The sequence below is a fragment of the Artibeus jamaicensis genome, unplaced genomic scaffold, assembly GCF_021234435.1.
Source record: "Artibeus jamaicensis isolate MK-2021 breed Jamaican fruit bat unplaced genomic scaffold, CSHL_Jam_final contig_685, whole genome shotgun sequence".
NCBI classification, from domain to species: Eukaryota; Metazoa; Chordata; class Mammalia; order Chiroptera; family Phyllostomidae; genus Artibeus; species Artibeus jamaicensis.
Genome location: NW_026521924.1, coordinates 19,220,352 through 19,238,030, shown reverse-complemented (window position 1 = coordinate 19,238,030; position 17,679 = coordinate 19,220,352). Strand labels below are relative to the sequence as shown.

Sequence of the window (17,679 nt, the reverse complement as noted above, 5' to 3'; positions counted from 1 at the left end):
AGGCTCTGATTGGCCAGGTGTGAATCATGTGCCAAAACCCAGAAAGGCAGAGGGAAGAACCAAGGGTGGTTCCCATGGGAAAACTAAAAAAGAGGGAGAGAGGAGAGCAGCCATGACCTTCACACTGTCCACAGTTCACACCGCGCGTCCAGCTTCATGAGCTGCTGTGCTCCCTTCTTTATTTTGGCTTTTTCCTTTGTATCACATAAATCAGGACTTCACCATTACAGAAGACCCAAATATTGCAAAAGCCTACTGCGACCCACTCCTTCCCTTTCTTCCTAAATTTATGTTCCTAGAGATGTTTTTTATCATTCATGGAATCATGACATACGTATTGTTTGCACTTTGCCTCTTTCACAGAGAGCCGTTCGCACCAAGGTGTGGAGGCAGGTCTCTCTCAGTGTGTCTGCGCCTCAGTGCTCCCAGTACAGAGTCCCCACCCTGGTGTGATTCAGCTGCCCCTTGTCTGATCTCACTGTTCTAGGAACTGTAGCATGAATTAATGTATTAGTGACAACTGTATAGTAATTTATATAGTATTAAGTGTAACATCATCCAGAAGGATGCCCGTGAGTGGTCGCTTTCATGATCATTTCTCACCTTGTCGGTGGCTCAGAGCTGCTGGTCCCTGGGAAGGCGGTTTCTAGCCCATGACCTGGGATCTCCGGGCTGCAGAGCAGAGCCTGGGGAGTGGCCCAGCACAGAGCGGGGTCCTGCCCACCAGCTGGGCCCAGCATTGACCACCCTCTTTACCCTCCTCACCCAGCTGCAGAAGGCTGCCGACCCCTGGGTCCTGAAGCACTCGGACTTGGAGAAGCAGGACAACAGCTGGAAAGAGGTGAGTAGGGCAGCAGTCCACCCGTGTTCTTTTGGCTCCTGGCTGCCCTGGAGAAAGCCCCTCAGTTGTGGAGGGTGCTCCCCCTGTCCCACAGGTCACACACATCCTCGTATCTTGGGCTCTTCAACCCTGGGGTCTCTATCCCATGTTTCCAGCCTGTGGTGTGGCACTTGTGAAGGACCTCTGCCAGTCCCACCCTCCCCGTGCCTGGGACAAAGGCTGGGCATCTGTGTTCTTGGCCAGGTGCCTTGCCCTCTCTTGGTTTCGTATGTGCCTCTCTGGAAAGCAGGGCCTCTAAGTAGCCACGTGATCCTGGGCAAGTCTCTTCCTCTCTGGGCCCCAGTCGCCTCATTGGTAAAATGAGAATCACCTCGGCCTTAGCCCAGACCTGATGAGTTAGGGCTCATGGGTGAAGTTCGCTCCTAAGCCTCAGGTTTCTTGTTCTTATAGCAACATGTTGAGTAACCTTATAGCAACATGTTATAGTAACATGTTGAGTGAACAGATAGGCCCTTTGCATCATCCCATGTAATCCTGGCGGCAGTCTGAGGAAGTGGTGTGTCAGCCAGGAGACTTGGCTGCAGCAAAAACTGACTCTGGGGAACTGAGGCAGGAGCGAATTTTATTGGGGGCTTCAGAGGGTTGGCGATGCAGGTCCCCGGGGGACCTGCTCTGGCACCAGGGTGACACAGCCCTGGAGCAAGAATCTCCAGGTCACTGCTGTCACTGCCAGCTGACCAGCGATCCAGGGTGCAGCCTCCACATTCAGATTAAGTTCTAAACAGACTCTGTTTCCATGCGCTTCTCTCTTGGAGCTCCCACTGGCCAAGTCTGGATCACATGCCTGTGGGGAAGGTGGGTGCACTGTGGCCAGAAACTGACCAACCAGTATTCCAGGTCAATGCCGACATCAATTCTGCTCTGTAAGAGGAGACCCAAGTGTGAGATCTGGGGTCAGCTCCCATACCAATTTCCTGCCACCTTCCCTCCAGGTGTTGGCGGCCAGAACTGACCCCTCTTGTCTCTGTTCCTTGACAGACCCGCAGTGAAAAGATCCACGACAAGGAGGCCGTTTCTGAAGCCGAGCTTGGGGGAACTGGCTTAAAGAGGTGCTGGCACCCCCTCCACCCACTGCCCCCTGCAGCCTCGCCCCCTGCTCCGCCCGATGCCTGCGCTGCCCCTTTGGCCTCTCTTCTCTCCCACTCCCCATGTGTCCACCACTGCACCTCAGCAGAGCTGAGAGATGCTGGCATATGGTTTCTGTGTAACCCAGGCCACCTAGGAGCTGGGAAGTTCGAGGGGGATAATGCCTACCTGTGATTTTTTGTTTGTCTGGTTCCGGCCATGGAAAACTGGGGCCCTCGCCTGTCTTAGCTATGAAAGAAACTACGTAGCTCCTCTTGAGGTCCTTTCTTCTTGTGTCTGTAGTTGAGAGAGTCAAGCTGGATTCCCATTCCTGGGATTATTCAGCACTTCCTGTGGGCCAGGGAGACCCCCCCAGGGCTCTCAGGATCATGTCTCCACCGTCAGGAAACCTGTGAAAGCAGTGAGGGCAATAGAAGGCCACAGGGGTCATGGGAGCCGCCCACAGTCAGGCGGGTGGGCTGTGGAGTCCAGTACGGGGTTTCAATTCCACCTGTGCCGTTTCTAGCTCTGTGACCTTGGGTGAGACATCCTGCCTCTGTCCGGTGGGGACCAGAGACGCTGCCTCCTGGAGTTGCTGGGAGACTGGATGTGAGACGCACTTACATGTGCTTGGTGTTTTTAGTCGTCAGGCATCACCCGTGCCAGGTCCGTGGTGGAGATTTAGTGAAGTCTTAGTTCAGGTGCCCCCCAAAAACAAAGACAAGGAATTGAGACCTTGTCTTGAGGATCCTGAGACAGGGGTTTGATGTATTTGGGAGTGGATTCCAGGAAACACCTAGAAGTGAGTCAGGGTAGGAAAGGCAGGCAGTAAAGGGGGCGTTATCATGGGCCACCCGAGCTCAGTGTCTCCGAGGAGCTCAGAGAGCCAGGGCAGAGCAAGCAACTCAGAGTGCTCCCACCTAAGGATTTAAGAGCCATCGAACCCTACCCACTGTTTGGGCAGGGCTGTGTCTAGGACATGAACTCTGATGTTTCCGGTTTCCTCTGTGTGGAGGCCAAGTTTGCTCCTGCAGTCAGGGAAAAAAAAGCCCTCAGGGCTCAGAGCATGAAGTGCTGGGTGTGGGGGTGTGAGTGCGTGGGGGAGGTAGGGCAGGGTGCTGACAGAGATCTCCATGAGGGGCGAGCGGGACAGTCGTGGTCCCAGCCCTGGTGCAGCGCAACAACCGGGGAGGCAGACCACAGAGCCTGCGTGGGGTGTGTGGGCTCCCACTGATGCCGCTCTCCCCCCTCCGCTCTTCCCAGGACCAAATCTGTTTCCTCCATGTCTGAGTTTGAAAGCTTGCTGGACTGCTCCCCTTACCTTGCCAGTGAAGCCACCCGGGGCAAGAAGCTGCCCAACAACCCTGCCTTTGCCTTTGTGGGCCCGCAGCCAGTGGACGCAGAGAAGGATGCCCAGGCACAGCCACGGGACTGCAGCCACCTGGGTGCCCTGGGCTGCCAGGACCCGGCAGGGAGGCAGATGCAGCGCAGCTACACGGCTCCAGACAAGACAGGCATCCGTGTCTACTACAGCCCCCCGGTGGCCCGGCGCCTGGGTGTCCCTGTGGTCCACGATAGGGAGGGCAAGATCATCATCGAGCCTGGCTTCCTCTTCACCACCGCCAAGCCCAAAGAGTCCGCCGAGGCCAACGGGCTGGCAGAGAGTTCCTATGGTCGGTGGCTGTGCAACTTCTCACGGCAGCGCCTGGACGGAGGCTCGGGGGGCAGCCCCTCGGCAGCCGGGCCAGGCTTCCCAGCAGCCCTGCACAACTTGGAGATGTCGGGCAACATGAGCGACGACATGAAGGAGATCACCAACTGTGTGCGCCAGGCCATGCGCTCGGGTTCACTGGAGAGAAAAGTGAAGAGCACGTCCAGCCAGACGGTGGGCCTGGCCAGTGTGGGCACGCAGACCACCCGCATGGTCAGCGTGGGCCTGCAGACCGACCTGCCTCGCAGCAGCCTCCACAGCAAGAGCTGGTCACCCCGCAGCTCCTCGCTCGTGTCGGTGCGCAGCAAGCAGATCTCTTCCTCCCTAGACAAGGTGCACTCGCGCATCGAGCGGCCCTGCTGCTCACCCAAGTACGGCTCCCCGAAGCTCCAGAGGCGGTCCGTGTCCAAGCTGGACGGCGCCAAGGACCGCAGCCTGTGGAACCTGCACCAGGGCAAGCAGAATGGCTCGGCTTGGGCCCGCTCCACCACCACGCGGGACAGCCCCGTGTTGAGGAACATCAATGACGGGCTGTCCAGCCTCTTCAGTGTGGTGGAGCACTCGGGAAGCACAGAGTCCGTCTGGAAACTGGGCGTGTCCGAGTCCCGGGCCAAGCCCGAGCCCCCCAGGTACGGCATCGTGCAGGAGTTCTTCCGCAACGTGTGCGGCCGGGCCCCAAGCCCCACCTCGGCCGCCGGGGAGGAGAGCACCAAGAAGCCAGAGCCCGTCTCCCCAGCCAGCTACCATCAGTCGGAAGGCATGGCCAGGATCCTGAACAAGAAGGCAGCCAAGTCAGGCAGCAGCGAGGAGGCCAGACTCTCCGTGCCCCCGGGGAAAGATGGTGTCCTCCGGGACGCGGACGGAAGCCCGGTCCTTCCCAGTGAGGTAGGTGGGTGTGGCTGCCCTTTTTCTGGGGAGTGGGGTTGGCTTATAAGGTCTAAGCTCTTGGGGTTGTCAGACTCGGGGAATATAGTTCACGTGTTTCGTAAAGCTCTTGTGCCCATCTGGGATGGGTTTGGGTGGCCCGCACTGGAAGGACACACGGTCTGCATACTACTTAACAAGCTGCTTTGTGGCCACATGCCGGAAATTGCCAGCATCCCTAAGGGGAAGGGGTGTGCTCACTTCTCTCCTGTCACCGGTGGTGTGCTGGAGCTGGCCCTTGTGGTCTGTGAGAGCCAGCTGTGCACATCTATCTTCAGTGACAGCACCTTGGTACCTTGAGATCCACCACAGTGGGAAGACTTTACAGTCTGAAAATTGGCAAGTGCCCCAAGCCAGGGTCCCTCCCCTCACTCCTGGAAACCTGGTTATTAAATACTCTTCTGCACACCCTTGCCCCCACTCCACCAAGACTCTGTGCCTGAGAGCTCCCACCTTCTCTGGGAATCTTGTGCTGCATACCCCACTCCAGAATCAATTTCAGATTTCATTATGGATTATTTGCATATTAGTAAAAGAATGCATATAAGTTAGCTTCACGGGAAGGTGGAGTATCTAATGGAAGTCGAGGGTAGGGACCCAAAGATCTCAGCAGCTTCTTTCTGCCTCCCTCTCCTGTCTCTTGGCTTCATTTTTTTCTGATGTCCTTGTCTTCTGCTTCTCTCTCTGTTGCATTTGTATAGGGTCAGGAGGTTGTCCCTGCTCTGGTTTTATAACATCTTCCGGTTCAAGTACCTAAGAGAGACTCAAATTTCTCTGTCCCAGTTCCACATGTTTGGAAGAAGGAAACTGGTTCAACTCAAGTCCATTGTACCCCCTTGGACTGGCCAGGGTGGTGTCGTGTGGTGTGCAGGGCCTTCAGTGAGGGTTGTAGGTGGGAGCCCCAGAGGTGGAGTGGGCTGTGATTGGCCCGATTGTGTGTATTGTATGTTGAGGTGGTTTCTGGTTTTTCCATATTATAAATAGTTCTGTGGTGAACATTGTGGTGCAAAACATCTTTCCACATTTCAGATTATTTTCGTAGGTTTGAGTTGCAGAAATGGGATTACAGGATAAAAGAATGTAAAGTTTTAAGGTATTTGTTAAATGTTGCCAAATTATCTTTCAAAAGAGTTTGTCCAATTTCTACAGCCCCCAGGAGTGTATGGTGAGTGCTTTACTTCTCTATACTCTCACACAACTCACTACTTAAAAAAAACAACAACAACTTTTAAGTATTTATTTCTATTTTTTAACTTTAAAGAACTTTTCAATGTAATACCGAGCATGTCATAAGAATAGGGCTCATGGAACTCTCACAAACTGAACCGTTTGGTTTCCAGAGAAACAGACCAATATGCTGAGTGTGTGTTTGTGCACAGTCAGTTCACACCAGTATCACAAGGAATTGCTCGCGCATTACAGAGGCTGACAAGTGTTGAGCTCTGCAGGATGAGGTAGCAAGTTGGAGACCCAGGAGAGCCGATGGTTTAGTTCCATCTGAGTGGGAAGCTTGGGAGTCAGGGGGGATGAGGGCGGAGCAGCGTACAGTATGGGTACCTGTTGAGTCCCAGCCTGAAGGCCGGCAGGCTGGGGTCCCAGGAAAAGCCGATGCTCCGGTTTGAGCCTGAAAGTAGGAAACCACTACTGCCCCAGCTGAGAGGCTATCAGGCAGGAAGAATCCCTTCTTACTCAAGGAGAGCCAGCCTTTTTGTTCAGTCCAGGCCTTCAACAGATTGGACGAGGCCCACCCACATTAGGGAGGCCAGTCTGCTTTACTCAGTCTCCCGATTTAAATATTAATTTCATCTAGAACTTTCCCACAGAAGCGCCCAGGGTAATGTTTGGCCAAACATCTGAACACCCTGTGGCCTGGTCAGGTTGACGCACAAAACCAACCAGCCCCCTCATATAACCAGTCCTGTGTCAGGAGACAAAGGTCCAGAGCTGGCTGTATTTGAATGTTGATTCTAAAGTTGATCCAAATATTTTCAGTACATAAAAGGTAAATGCTACTCATTGACTAGTGGTTCTCCAAGGAATGTAGCTTATGGAATACTCACAGACACGGGAAATATATTTATATAAAGAAATACATTGCGTTATTAGTAAGAATAACTAACACTTATTAAGTTCTTAGTAGGCACTACATCAAATGCTATATATATCGTAGCCGATTCAACCCTTACAACAACTTTGGGGAAAGTATCATGTGCCTCTTTGTAGGGAGGAGGAAGTCAAGGTTCAGATAGTTAAGTAACTTAGTTGAGGCCACACAGCTGGTAAGTGGTGGGGCTGGGATTTGAACCAAGCATTCTAGTTCTGTAACAGCACTTTTATTCATTGTCCCTGTGTGTTGGTAATAGTAGAAAAAAGAAAAGAAAAGAAACTACCTATGCACATCAACAACAATGAATTGGACGAATCGGTTAAGGTAGTTCCACTCTGTGGAAGAGTAGACAGATGCTAAAAAGAGCTCGACACACAGAGACAGCACAGTGTTCATATTTTGCAACTGCCACATAGGCTGTGAGAGAGGAAGTTGTTTGGTTCAATATGCGTGTGATGTGGTGAGAATGTACTTTGATGTGTAGGACCGCAGACGGTGTCCACTTCTTTGCATATTCCAGCATTTATTACATTCTGGAATATGATCCATGAATATGCATTATTGTTCTAATGGAAGAAAAACAGTTTTTTTAAAAATTGGTCCAAAGAGGGGCTACAGCCCTGGGAACTGGTCCCTGGGTGTGGCCGAGTTCAGTTCCTCGCCTGGCCGGCCATCCAACCCCGAAATGGTCAGCACCTCTTGGCTCCTCCTGACTCCCTCCCTCCTTCCTCTCAGGATGCTGTTTGCGACTGTAGCACCCAGTCTCTCACCTCCTGCTTCGCCCGGTCATCCCGCTCGGCCATTCGCCACTCTCCTTCCAAGTGCAGGCTTCACCCTTCAGAATCCAGCTGGGGCGGAGAGGAGAAAGCAGCCCCTCCCAGCGAGTGACAGCAGCTGAACTCCTGGCCCCAGCCAGCCCAGTCTATGAATAGCCGAAGGGAACCAGCAGAGCGGAGGGTCGTGCCCTCTGCATCACCTCGCCATGGGGGACAGCAGCTGCACCATGGCCGGAGAACAGCTTTCCCATCCCCAGGTAAAGTGGGGTCTCCTGCTGACCCCTGGGTGGCCATCTCTGACTCCCCAGGGGAAGGCAGTGAGTGGGAGAAAGACCAAAACTGCTTCAAGGTGTCGGCAGAGAGATCCACTGGGGGCTGATCCCTGGGTCCTAAAGGAAAGTCTTGCCTGGTTCTACCCACACCCACCTCTCAGAAGAGCCCAGGAATGGATACACTTCTGGCCACGACCCTCAGGGAAAGGGCTCACAGAGATGTTTGTGCCAATCACACCCCTCCATGGGAAGGAAACACCAGAAGAACAGGCTTTGCTGTAGGACTCGGCTTGGGGCTCCTGGTGGAGCGGGGCTGGGCATGACATCCATCCTTCCCTTCCCTCCACTGCCGCCGCCTCCTAGCCCCGCTGCTTTGGATTGCTGTTCCTCTGGAGGGTTGTGATAGGGCAGCAGCCAGGGCCGAGTACCTGCTTGGAATAATGGTGCCCCGGATCTCCCTGCTAAGAGCCTGGGTGCAGCAAGGAATGGAAGACGAGGTGGGAACATGTGGGGCTCAGGGTCGGAGAGCCACTGGAACAGCCTCTCTTGCCAAGTGACAACCTTCCCAGGAGATTCCTTAAGAACAGAAATAGGTAGTAGAGTCACTCTCAAGACCTGGTGCACAGATAAATGCCTAAATGCTCACTGCCTTGATCGCTGGGGCTACTTTTCCCAGCATCCTGCGGGGCACCACATCTCCACTCTGTTTACATCCTGTGGCTGGTGGAGGGCACCAATGCGCCCAATAAGAGACTCCCAGTGTTGGGTCAGGCCAAGGAGCACTCCAAGAGCCTAGTGCCCCAGGACGTAGTGGTAGGCTGGGGTCTGGAAACACATTTCTCGCCTAGGTTGTTTATTTGAATTTTTCTTACTATAAATATTTAAGGTGGTTTTACTTTATTTTAATAATTTAATTTACCCAAAGTCCCTACAGTAATTTATTGGAGGTTAAGACATGTGTTCTTGCCGCTGGGATAACGCAAGGCTTTGGACATGGTGGACAGGTGGGGGACCCGCATGTGGATGAGCCGGTTCAGCCACGCTCTGGCTTCCTGGTCAGGTTTGGGTGCCCTCCCCCAGCAGAGCTGGAGCCCCGCCCCTTGCTCCCCAGCATCGCTGACTGTTGGTTCAGAGCGCTGCTTTTCCCTCCACACCTGGTACTTGCCCTGCCCCTGGAAGTCGGTCTATAAGTGCTTGCTGACCGGCTGGAGGGCTGGACCCATGCCACCACTTCCCCAAAGTTCTCTATTTCCCTTCTTGTCTTCCCATCCCCGCCATCTGACCCTTTTTTTTTTTTAATGAGTCCAACATAGATTACTGAGGTTCTACCGAGAGCATGGAGATCTCTCCAAGTTCCCCAAGTGAGAACTTGCAGGAAAACAGGACTGAACTTCGAGAATGTTGTTTATTGCAGCTTTGCACGTGGATCTGAGAGTGTCTGCCAGCCTGCCTCAGTTCTCGCCCGCCCGCCAGCCTTTCCACCCACCTCTCTCCTTAGCCTTACAGCCTCTCGGCCTCTCACGGCTCTTCTCTCAGCCCCAACTCCACTGCCCGCCCTTCCCCTCGTGCTGTGCGGGCTGCTCGAGCCATTGGATAGATTGTGACAAGGCTCATCGCAGTTTGGCAGGGAGGCCTCAGGCGGCCTTCCCCTCCGTGCCGGTGAACCCATTTTGGTTGCACACACACATGCAGACACACGGCCTCCTATACCTGGCTGGGCGCCCGGAGTGGAAACACCAGGATGAAATGGTTTGTCTGTGGAACTCTCCATGAGGAAGACCCAAACCCAGCCACTTGGCTAGTTTGCCCCCAGGACTCAGGATGCCTCTCCACTTCCACCTGCTCCTAATTTGACCCTTTCAGGGTCACCTGGACCAGTTACCCAAAGTCCTTCATCTCCATTCCCTGTCAGTAGAACATCAGGGTCATGTTCGACCAGCCACAGAGTGACATGTGGGTACAGCAGGCAGGCCAGTGGAGCCATGTGCCAGGGCCCCGCTGGGATGCCATGCTCCCACCCAAGAGGTCAAGGGGCCCCTCCAAGGTTATCACCAGGTGAGGGGACTCACCACAGGCCACAAGCCATCAGAGGCCTTCTGCCACCTACCCGAGCCACAGAGGGCCAGGGAGTCTGCACTCCCAGCCTTGGGGAGAAATCCCCATGAGACCTGAACTTGCAGCCTGGGGCCAGACCGCTCAGCCTTACCATCGTTCTCGTCCTCGTCGGAGATTGTCCTTGCCGTCCTCGTCTCAGCGCCTGGCCACCCGGCCCCCAGCCGGTGTCAGAGCCTCCAGGGCTTGGTTATTCATAAAGTCCCAGTTTCTACTTCCTGCACAGAGTGGCCCCCGTGCGAGGTCACTCATCACTGGTCCTGCAGAAGCCTCTGCACGAGGGGCTTGATGGGGTAGAACACGTTGTATGTAAATACTCGTTTGGTTTGATTTTTAACATTTTAATTGGTAACTGGTTGTGTTTTCTTCTGGGGGGTGGGGGGGTTGGTTTGTAAAAACTCTACTCTTTTGAAATGTAATTTCTAAGTTTGTTTGTTTCTTTAAATGCCTTTTCAGCCTTGTAACATTCCCAAAGCAGAAAACTGCCTGACCCGCAGTGGGGATGCCCTGGAACACTGGGGCCCCTGGAAGGAATGCTGCCCTCCTCTCTCTTCCCCTTCCTACTCCCCCTCTGCCTTTCTACTCCTGGCCCCTCCCCTTTCCTCCCCCTCCTCCTCTCCTGTTCTACTTCTTCCTTTCCCCCATCTCTTCTCTCTTCAACCAAAGTCCCAAGGAACCCTGGGGTCCTAATTCCCTTTCCCTACAGATGGCTCGGCTTGGGCCCATGGTGTTGGCACCAGTCGGTTAGGGGTAAATGGAAGACCACTTGGTGTGGTTGACCCTGAACTGGGCGACCTCATGTTTCTTCTGTTAGACCTCCTTCAAAGCCAAATTAGACTCTTCTGGGGCCATGATGTCGGTGTTTGAAATGGAAATGCTACCCGTTTGGTGAATCGGTGGCTTTAGACCCTGTATGCACAAGGCCTCAGAGTCCAGTTCCAGTCCCCCTATAGCCTCTGCCCCCACTTCTTTCCCCACCTAAGGCTGATCAGTTTCAAAACACCTCCAAGAGGTCTTACTTTCTCTGAACTAAAGATGGGCCGACCTCACGGCTTCCCCAGAGACACCCCTCTAGTGGTTGCTCTCCCAAGTGACATAGTTGAAGGCCCCAAAACTTGACCCACTTACACCCTGACCATGTGGCTCCATCATGCCTGCCCCCTGCACCTTCTACGGTTCCATCACCCCGTCTGTTTTCCTCTTGCCCACCCAACTGCCAGGCCCTCCCCCCCCACTTCCTGTCCCGAATGTTCCCCACACCCATCCATCCTCACCAGCCTGCACCAAGCTCCCGCAGCCTCCTCATTAATAATAATGGTCCCCTGCATGCTCTACCTAGAGTGTTTTCTTTTTTAGAGATCACTCCCCATCGCACATCTTTTCAGACCTTTCGGGGACAACTCTGGGAGTCAGCTTTGGCAGGACAGGGTTTAGCGCTCCCATTTTGCAGATGAAGAAACTGAGAAATCCATCCCAGCATCACCTAACTGGGAAATCATTGAGTCTGAGTAGAACCTGGATCCCCCAGCCCAAATTTTGTTCTGCTTGCTGTGTGAATGCACTGCCCCACTGGGTGTTCTGTGTGGATACAGGATGCCCTGCTCCTGCCCCTGCCCCACCCAGTTATGAGAGCAGTCCGCCCAGAATCACTGGGCTCCCGAGGGCAGTCTGGGAACCCCTTGCATCGGAATCCTCTGAGGGCATGTCCAAAATGCAGCTTTCTGGGCCAGGAACCCACGTGTCCCTCTCAGGGAGAGCCTGAGCGGCAGCCGCCCCACTGTTTGTGTTCAGAGCCCCGGGCGGTAGGCCACCTTTCTTGTAACCGATAGCCACGACGCTGTATCATAAAAAGACCACTGTTCTGGGCATTGGGGAACTAATCCTCAATCCAGCTCTGATTTGGTCTGATTACCCCGAGCATTTCCAAAAACAATCAGAGGTGTAATACAGCAGAAATAGAATTATTTTAAATGTTAATTTAGTAAGACTACATCAACAGTCAAAAAGCAAGAAGTTATCATTCCCCAAATCTTTCTGATGTTATTCCTATAATCATGCAGTTAAAATTTACTCTTGAGTTTCCTGGCATCCACGGTGGAAAGAGAAATGTGTCAGGTTCTGTGACTCCTCATCCAGTCGTGGGAAGCAAGGTGGCTCCCATGCTAAGGAGACACCTCTTAATGCTACTAGTTTGTAGCACGTGTCCTTTCTTCAAAGCCCACTGACTAAGCCAACTCTGCTATTTCAGCAGGTGAACCTAAGGTGCAAAGGTGTTTCCCAGCTGACTCTTTTATAAAATAACCAACTGCCACCAACTTGAATGACCTTGGCCTCGGATCATGTGGCTACTTACTCCATGCCTCAGTTTCCCCAGTTATAAAGTGGGGAGAATGTCCTTCTACCTCACATGTCTGTGGTGAGGACCAAATACAGCGCTGTGCCTGCGAGTCTGCTTGGGAAAGTGCCATGTTCTACTCAGCCGGGAAGTGGTCGGATCCCACTTGTCCCCCAGACAGTCCCTCAGTGACCCCCTCACTAGTCTCAGTGAATAGAAAGTGGGCCGAAAGGTTATCTGGACCAACTCCCTCACTTTTTAGAAAAACTGTTGCAAAATATTCGTAACGGAAAACCCAGTCGCCGTTTTAAGGACACTCGCGGTGTGAAACCATGGCCCGCGTCCATCTCCAGAACGTTTTCATCACCCCACACTGACGCTGTACCCACGAAACGCTCCCCGTCCCCCTGCCCCAGCCCCTGGCAACCTCCGTTCTACTTTCTGTCTATGAATTTGCCTATTGTGGGTAACTCTTCATAAGTGGAATCGGACGCTCTGTCATTTTGTGTCAAACCTCAGTTTTCTGGATGAGGAATCAGGCCCAGAGAAGAGAATGACTCGCCCAAGGTCACACAGCAAACTAGAGGCAGAGCCAGGACCAGAACCCAGGTTTCTGCATCCCGAATAGCGATCAAGACACGACCCTGCCATTCAGTGATCTTGGTTGTGCCTCTTCCTCTATCCGGCTGTCTGCTCGCTCCCCGCCTCTCACCATCCTCTCTTTTATCATCTCCCTCAAGTCTTCCTTTTCTCCTGCTTCCTCTACTCTGCTGGTTCCCGCCTGCAGGCCCGGTGGCCCTGACCAACAGGCAGGTTTTCCTCTTTGGACCCTCAGCCCTCCTGCAAGGGCCTCCCCAGCATGCTCTCCTCGCATGGATTTCCCTGCTGCCCTCAGCAGCCCCCAGGCTCACATTCCTGTCTTACCAGGGAAGTGCCCTTGGCTGTGGCTTCCCAACCCTGATGTTTTCCCACACTGAAGGACACCTTTCTCCAATGCCTCCTCCAGCGTTAGCCCTGCCAGCCCTTCTCATTGGGCTCGGGCCCAGCCACCCCCCAGCCCAGAAACGTCTCCAGTCCCATCCTTGAGTCATGTTCTTCTCTGTCCGTGGCCTCCTGGAAGGACCCAGCACCTTCCATGGGGTGTGTGTGTGGTGGGGGTGCTTTGGACCCTCACTTCTGGCCTCCTCTCCCCTTCCCAGTCCTGCATGTCTTTGACTGAGGAGACACAGCCTGGTTTGGTCATCTGTCCATCTGTCCGCTTGACATCCCACCATTCTCTCTGCTCTCCCTTGGGCCTCACCAGCTCCAGAACAGCTCTTCCTCTAAGAACCTGTAGCTGCCCCTGGCTCTGCCCCTTGCCCCTCCCAACAGTGTCTGCAGTTTGCAAAGTCCACAGGTCAGGACCCGAAGGAGACATGGTGCTGGGCCTGAGTCCCCTGCACTGGGCTCCTCCCCATTCCTCCCTCATACTCCTTGGACCGTCCCTTGTCTCTCCCATTGACCCGCTCCTGTCCCTTACTGCCCTCCACCAGCCCACTGGACCCCAGGCCCCAAGTAAAGGAGCTTTGGTTTCCCTTAGTATCCTTGCAGGGCCAAGGTATAAGGGCCTGGCTGCCTTGTCACACTACAGTATTGTGATGCTGGAACTGCTTCCATGATGAGAAACCTCAGCCAGAGCCTGGACACCTGGCCCAGGTCTGGGCCGACTTCCTAAATTCTCTGAGTTCAGGTGGTGCTGTGATTTTCTGATGAGCAGCAGGGCGATCCCTAGGGCCCCAGGGCATCCCTCATGTTTCGGGAGACTGCATCACCATCCTCTCTCCACTGCAACCTGGCCTATCAGCTCTGCCCCTGATGTCTGTGCCTTAATTTACCTCTCTGCACAGGGGGCTCACTACAAGACTATGCCTAGCAGCCTCCCGGGGATTTGGTGCCTCTAAGGCTGGGCCCTGCCAGCTATGGCCCAGCTCCCTGACACTACTGCCTTGGGGCGCCTGGTTGCTGAGGATGAGGTACCTGGAGGTTCTCAAAGTAACTTCTAGAAGTGCAAGGTATTGGCACCACCCAAGACCCACGGAATTGGAAGTTCTGGAGTGAGGCCCAGCAAGCTGGGGTTTAGCAAGCCCTCTGGATAATTCTGATAAAATGATAGTTTGCCAACTGCTGACCTGACTGAGACTGGCCCAGACCAGGAACAGCTGGGGAGCACCAACCTCTAGACTCCTGAGAGACTGGGAGCTCTCCCCACCTGCCCTTCCCCCACCACAAACATGTTCTCTTCCTGGAGGCTGGAGGGCAGGGAAAAGGCATGGATTTTTCCTTTTTTCCCCTGGCTGGGTTCCACCTCTCCCACTTGTCTGAGTTTCACAAAAGGTTATAGAGGCTTGTGCCAGCCAGGCAGGAGGTGGCAGTCCTGGGGGACAGGAGGAAAAGCCCTGATCATTTGTCCCTTGGCAACCTCATCATAGCTCATGGCCTCTCTTCAAACAGAAAGAAACCTAACTCAAGAAGAGAATCCTAAATCCCCAGCTCCCCCTCCTCCCACCTCCTCAGAGACCTTGTAGATGTGCCAAAAAACAGCTCTGACCCTCAGCGACTGGGGGGGGGGGGGGGGAGAGCCAGAAGCTGTCCTTCCTTTTCCATCCTGCCCCTCCCAGCCCCTGCCAATACTGTGAAGCCCCCTGTCTGCCCAGCCTGGTTTCCTGGGGAGGGTCCCTGTAGTCCTCGGCCCAGGGAAAGGTCTTCGGGAGGGAAGGGACCAAGGGCATCCTTGGGCCAAAACTGCCTCTCCTGTTCATTGTCCTCCTCCTCACTCCTTTCTTCAAAAGGCTCCTTCCCTGACTGGATTGGGTGCTAGGACGACTGTAGTCCAATCCACTAGCTCTCCCTGCCCCTGTGTCTTATTTCAGACAATATGAGAATAACTGTACAGTGTAAACTTGCAAAGGGTTTTTAATGGTTGTAGATTGGAAATAAAGTATGTCATATGAACAGTTCCCATGCCTCCTCCGATTTCTCTTATTGGGTGGGTGGGGCCCCCAGCAGATTTGAAACTTGACTCTAGCCCGCCCCTAGTTGCCTGGAAAGGAGGGATCTCGCCCTGGGAATGTCACAGCCAGCTGGCTGGTTTGTGGCCACTTGGGAGGGGCCACCAGGTATTCTCCGTTGCTGACCGCTGACACCTCAGTGTCTCCCACTAAATGTGGTATGACCACTGAAAAACAAATGCAGAGCGCTCAAAAAATAGAATTGAACTTTTCTACAAAAGACTTTTAAAATGTCATCATGGGGTGGGGGAAAGGACACTTTAGACATGAGTTAATTATTGATTACAGTATAATTAAGGACTCCAAAACATGTATTATATCACAGATGCTGTGGGCTAGGAATTCAGGACATGGGTACTTGGGTTCAGGGTCACAGGAGGTTGCAGTAAGTTGTCGATCAGGCTGCAGACTGGGACTGGATGGCCCATTTGTAAGGTGGCTTATATGCCTGGCAAGTCAGTGTGACTGTGAGCAGGAGGTCTCAGTTCCTTCCAGTGTGGCTCTCTCCATGAGGCTGAGTATCACAGCACAGTGAGCACACTTCCCCCAGGGTAAGTGATCTGTGAGAGAGCAGGGTAGCAGTCACAATGTCTTTTGTGACTAAACCTTGAAAATCACATTACCATTTCTGCAATGTCTTACTGGTTATACACATCAGCCCTATGCACAGTGGGAGAGGGCTACACTGGACACGAACACCAGGAAGCTGGGATCTTCAAGGGCCATCTTGGAAGCTGGCTACCACATGAAAGTTCTACAGGTCTCTTTTTTGAGGACCTAATAACAGCTTGTGCTAGGCATTGAGGGTACAATAGAAGGGCCTAGAAAACACGAAAGCAGACACCAATGGCAGGGGGACCCCAGGGGAACAAGAGGAATCTCAGGAAAGGCTTCACAGAGGGAAAGATACCTGCACTGGCCCCTGAGGTTGAGATATGGACCAGATGAAGGGGATGGTGGTGTGTTGTAGGCAAGAGACTGAGGGGAGATGGTTTGGGGGGCAGGGGTCATGTTTGAGAGCCTAGTAGAGAGCAGAGCGGAACTGGGGAACTGGAAGAAGTCTGATGTTACTGGAATGGGGAATGATGAAAGAGGAGAGTCTGGGTCAGATCACACAGTGCCTGTGAGGGGACAAATGTCCACATTCTCTGGGCATTAGGAAGCTGTGGAAGAAATGAAAGCTGGGAAAGGAGATAGTCCTAGGAAGTACTGGGCCTGGATTCCATTAAGTTATATATTCTCACTGTGCTCCAGGCTGGCCAGCCCTGGATGGGAATGCTGTATTCTGTTCTCAGGACACAGAAGGAACTGGGTACCACTGACATCCCAGAAAGTGATATTCAGGGAATCAAAAGCAAATCTCTGCTTTCCTACTGCTGGTACAGCCAGAAGGCTGGAAGCACATCGTAGACATTTCAACAAGGCAGAATTATGCCTCCCATCAGAAAAAAGTTTCCAAGGACTATAGCTGCTATGGAAGGATGACCAGTCATGCTCCAGCTGCCGCGCCCTAACTTCTTCAGACATTGTGGACTGCTTGTAAGTCAACATTTGGAGGTTTCAAATCTGAAAAAACTCCACATGCAAGGGGACAGACGTTTTCAACGCGTCCTGTTGGGTGCTGAGGAAGCAGCCTGCTCTCTCCAGCCAACAAGGGGTAGTGAAAAAGGCACAGGCTGGGATCTTAACGAATACAGACCGGGCATCTGGTTTTCATCCTGGGACCTCAGAGAAGGCTCTGAGAGATGAGTCCTCACCTGAGACTTAAAATTGGGAGAATATTGCCAGGAAAAAGGCAGAGAAGGGCTTCTCAGGCAGAGGGAATGGCGATCAAAGGAGCAGCACAGGCAAGAAGCTACGGGGCCAGACAGAGGAGCAGCAAGCAGTTGGGGGGTTTCTGCAGTGAAACTGGGGAAAACAGTTCTCGAACTGCATGCATTAAAAGGGCCACAGAGGAGAAAAAGTGCTAAATGCAGGAGTATAATACGATGAAGCAAACTGAGCACTTAGCTCCAGTCCGCCCTGGGAGACACAGTCCACATTTTCGCCTTGAAGAAGATACCGGAGGAGGAACCGTGGATTAACAACCGGGCAGAGCTTAGGATGCTGATACGCTGTATTCTCTTGGCAAGTATCTCTCCGGGCCCGTTTCCCCATCTTAAATGGGCTTTATCCTCGTGGGGCGCTAAAATCACGATGGTGTGGCAGACCCCAGGAGGGGTCTCTCCGGGCAAGTAGCAGCTGGTAAGTTCGGCCACTTCAGGGCGCAGAAGGATTTGTAAGCAGCGAGAGGTCTGCTAAGGGTTAAACACAGTTTACGCTTGCGCTTTATGGGAGGGAGGAATTCTGGGTGCGCTGGCGCGTGCGCGGCCCCGGAGGCAGCTGGATGCGCATGCGCCCTTAGTTGGCGGGAGTTTCGGTACCGGCGG

General features: G+C 53.4%; 1 protein-coding gene across 2 annotated transcripts in view; it reads left to right on the top strand.

The window, feature by feature from the left end:
• The window catches only part of SOGA1 (suppressor of glucose, autophagy associated 1), a 67,570-nt gene extending 52,371 nt beyond the window's left edge, over positions 1-15,199 (top strand). For both annotated transcript variants that reach the window (XM_037164430.2, XM_037164429.2), the window contains 4 exons: positions 770-841; positions 1,880-1,950; positions 3,230-4,562; positions 7,444-15,199. In XM_037164430.2, coding sequence (XP_037020325.2) covers positions 770-841; positions 1,880-1,950; positions 3,230-4,562; positions 7,444-7,596 — 1,629 coding nt within the window. In that variant the 3' untranslated portion in view covers positions 7,597-15,199. The remainder of the gene's footprint in view (positions 1-769; positions 842-1,879; positions 1,951-3,229; positions 4,563-7,443) is intronic.
• Positions 15,200-17,679: the final 2,480 nt, after the last annotated feature.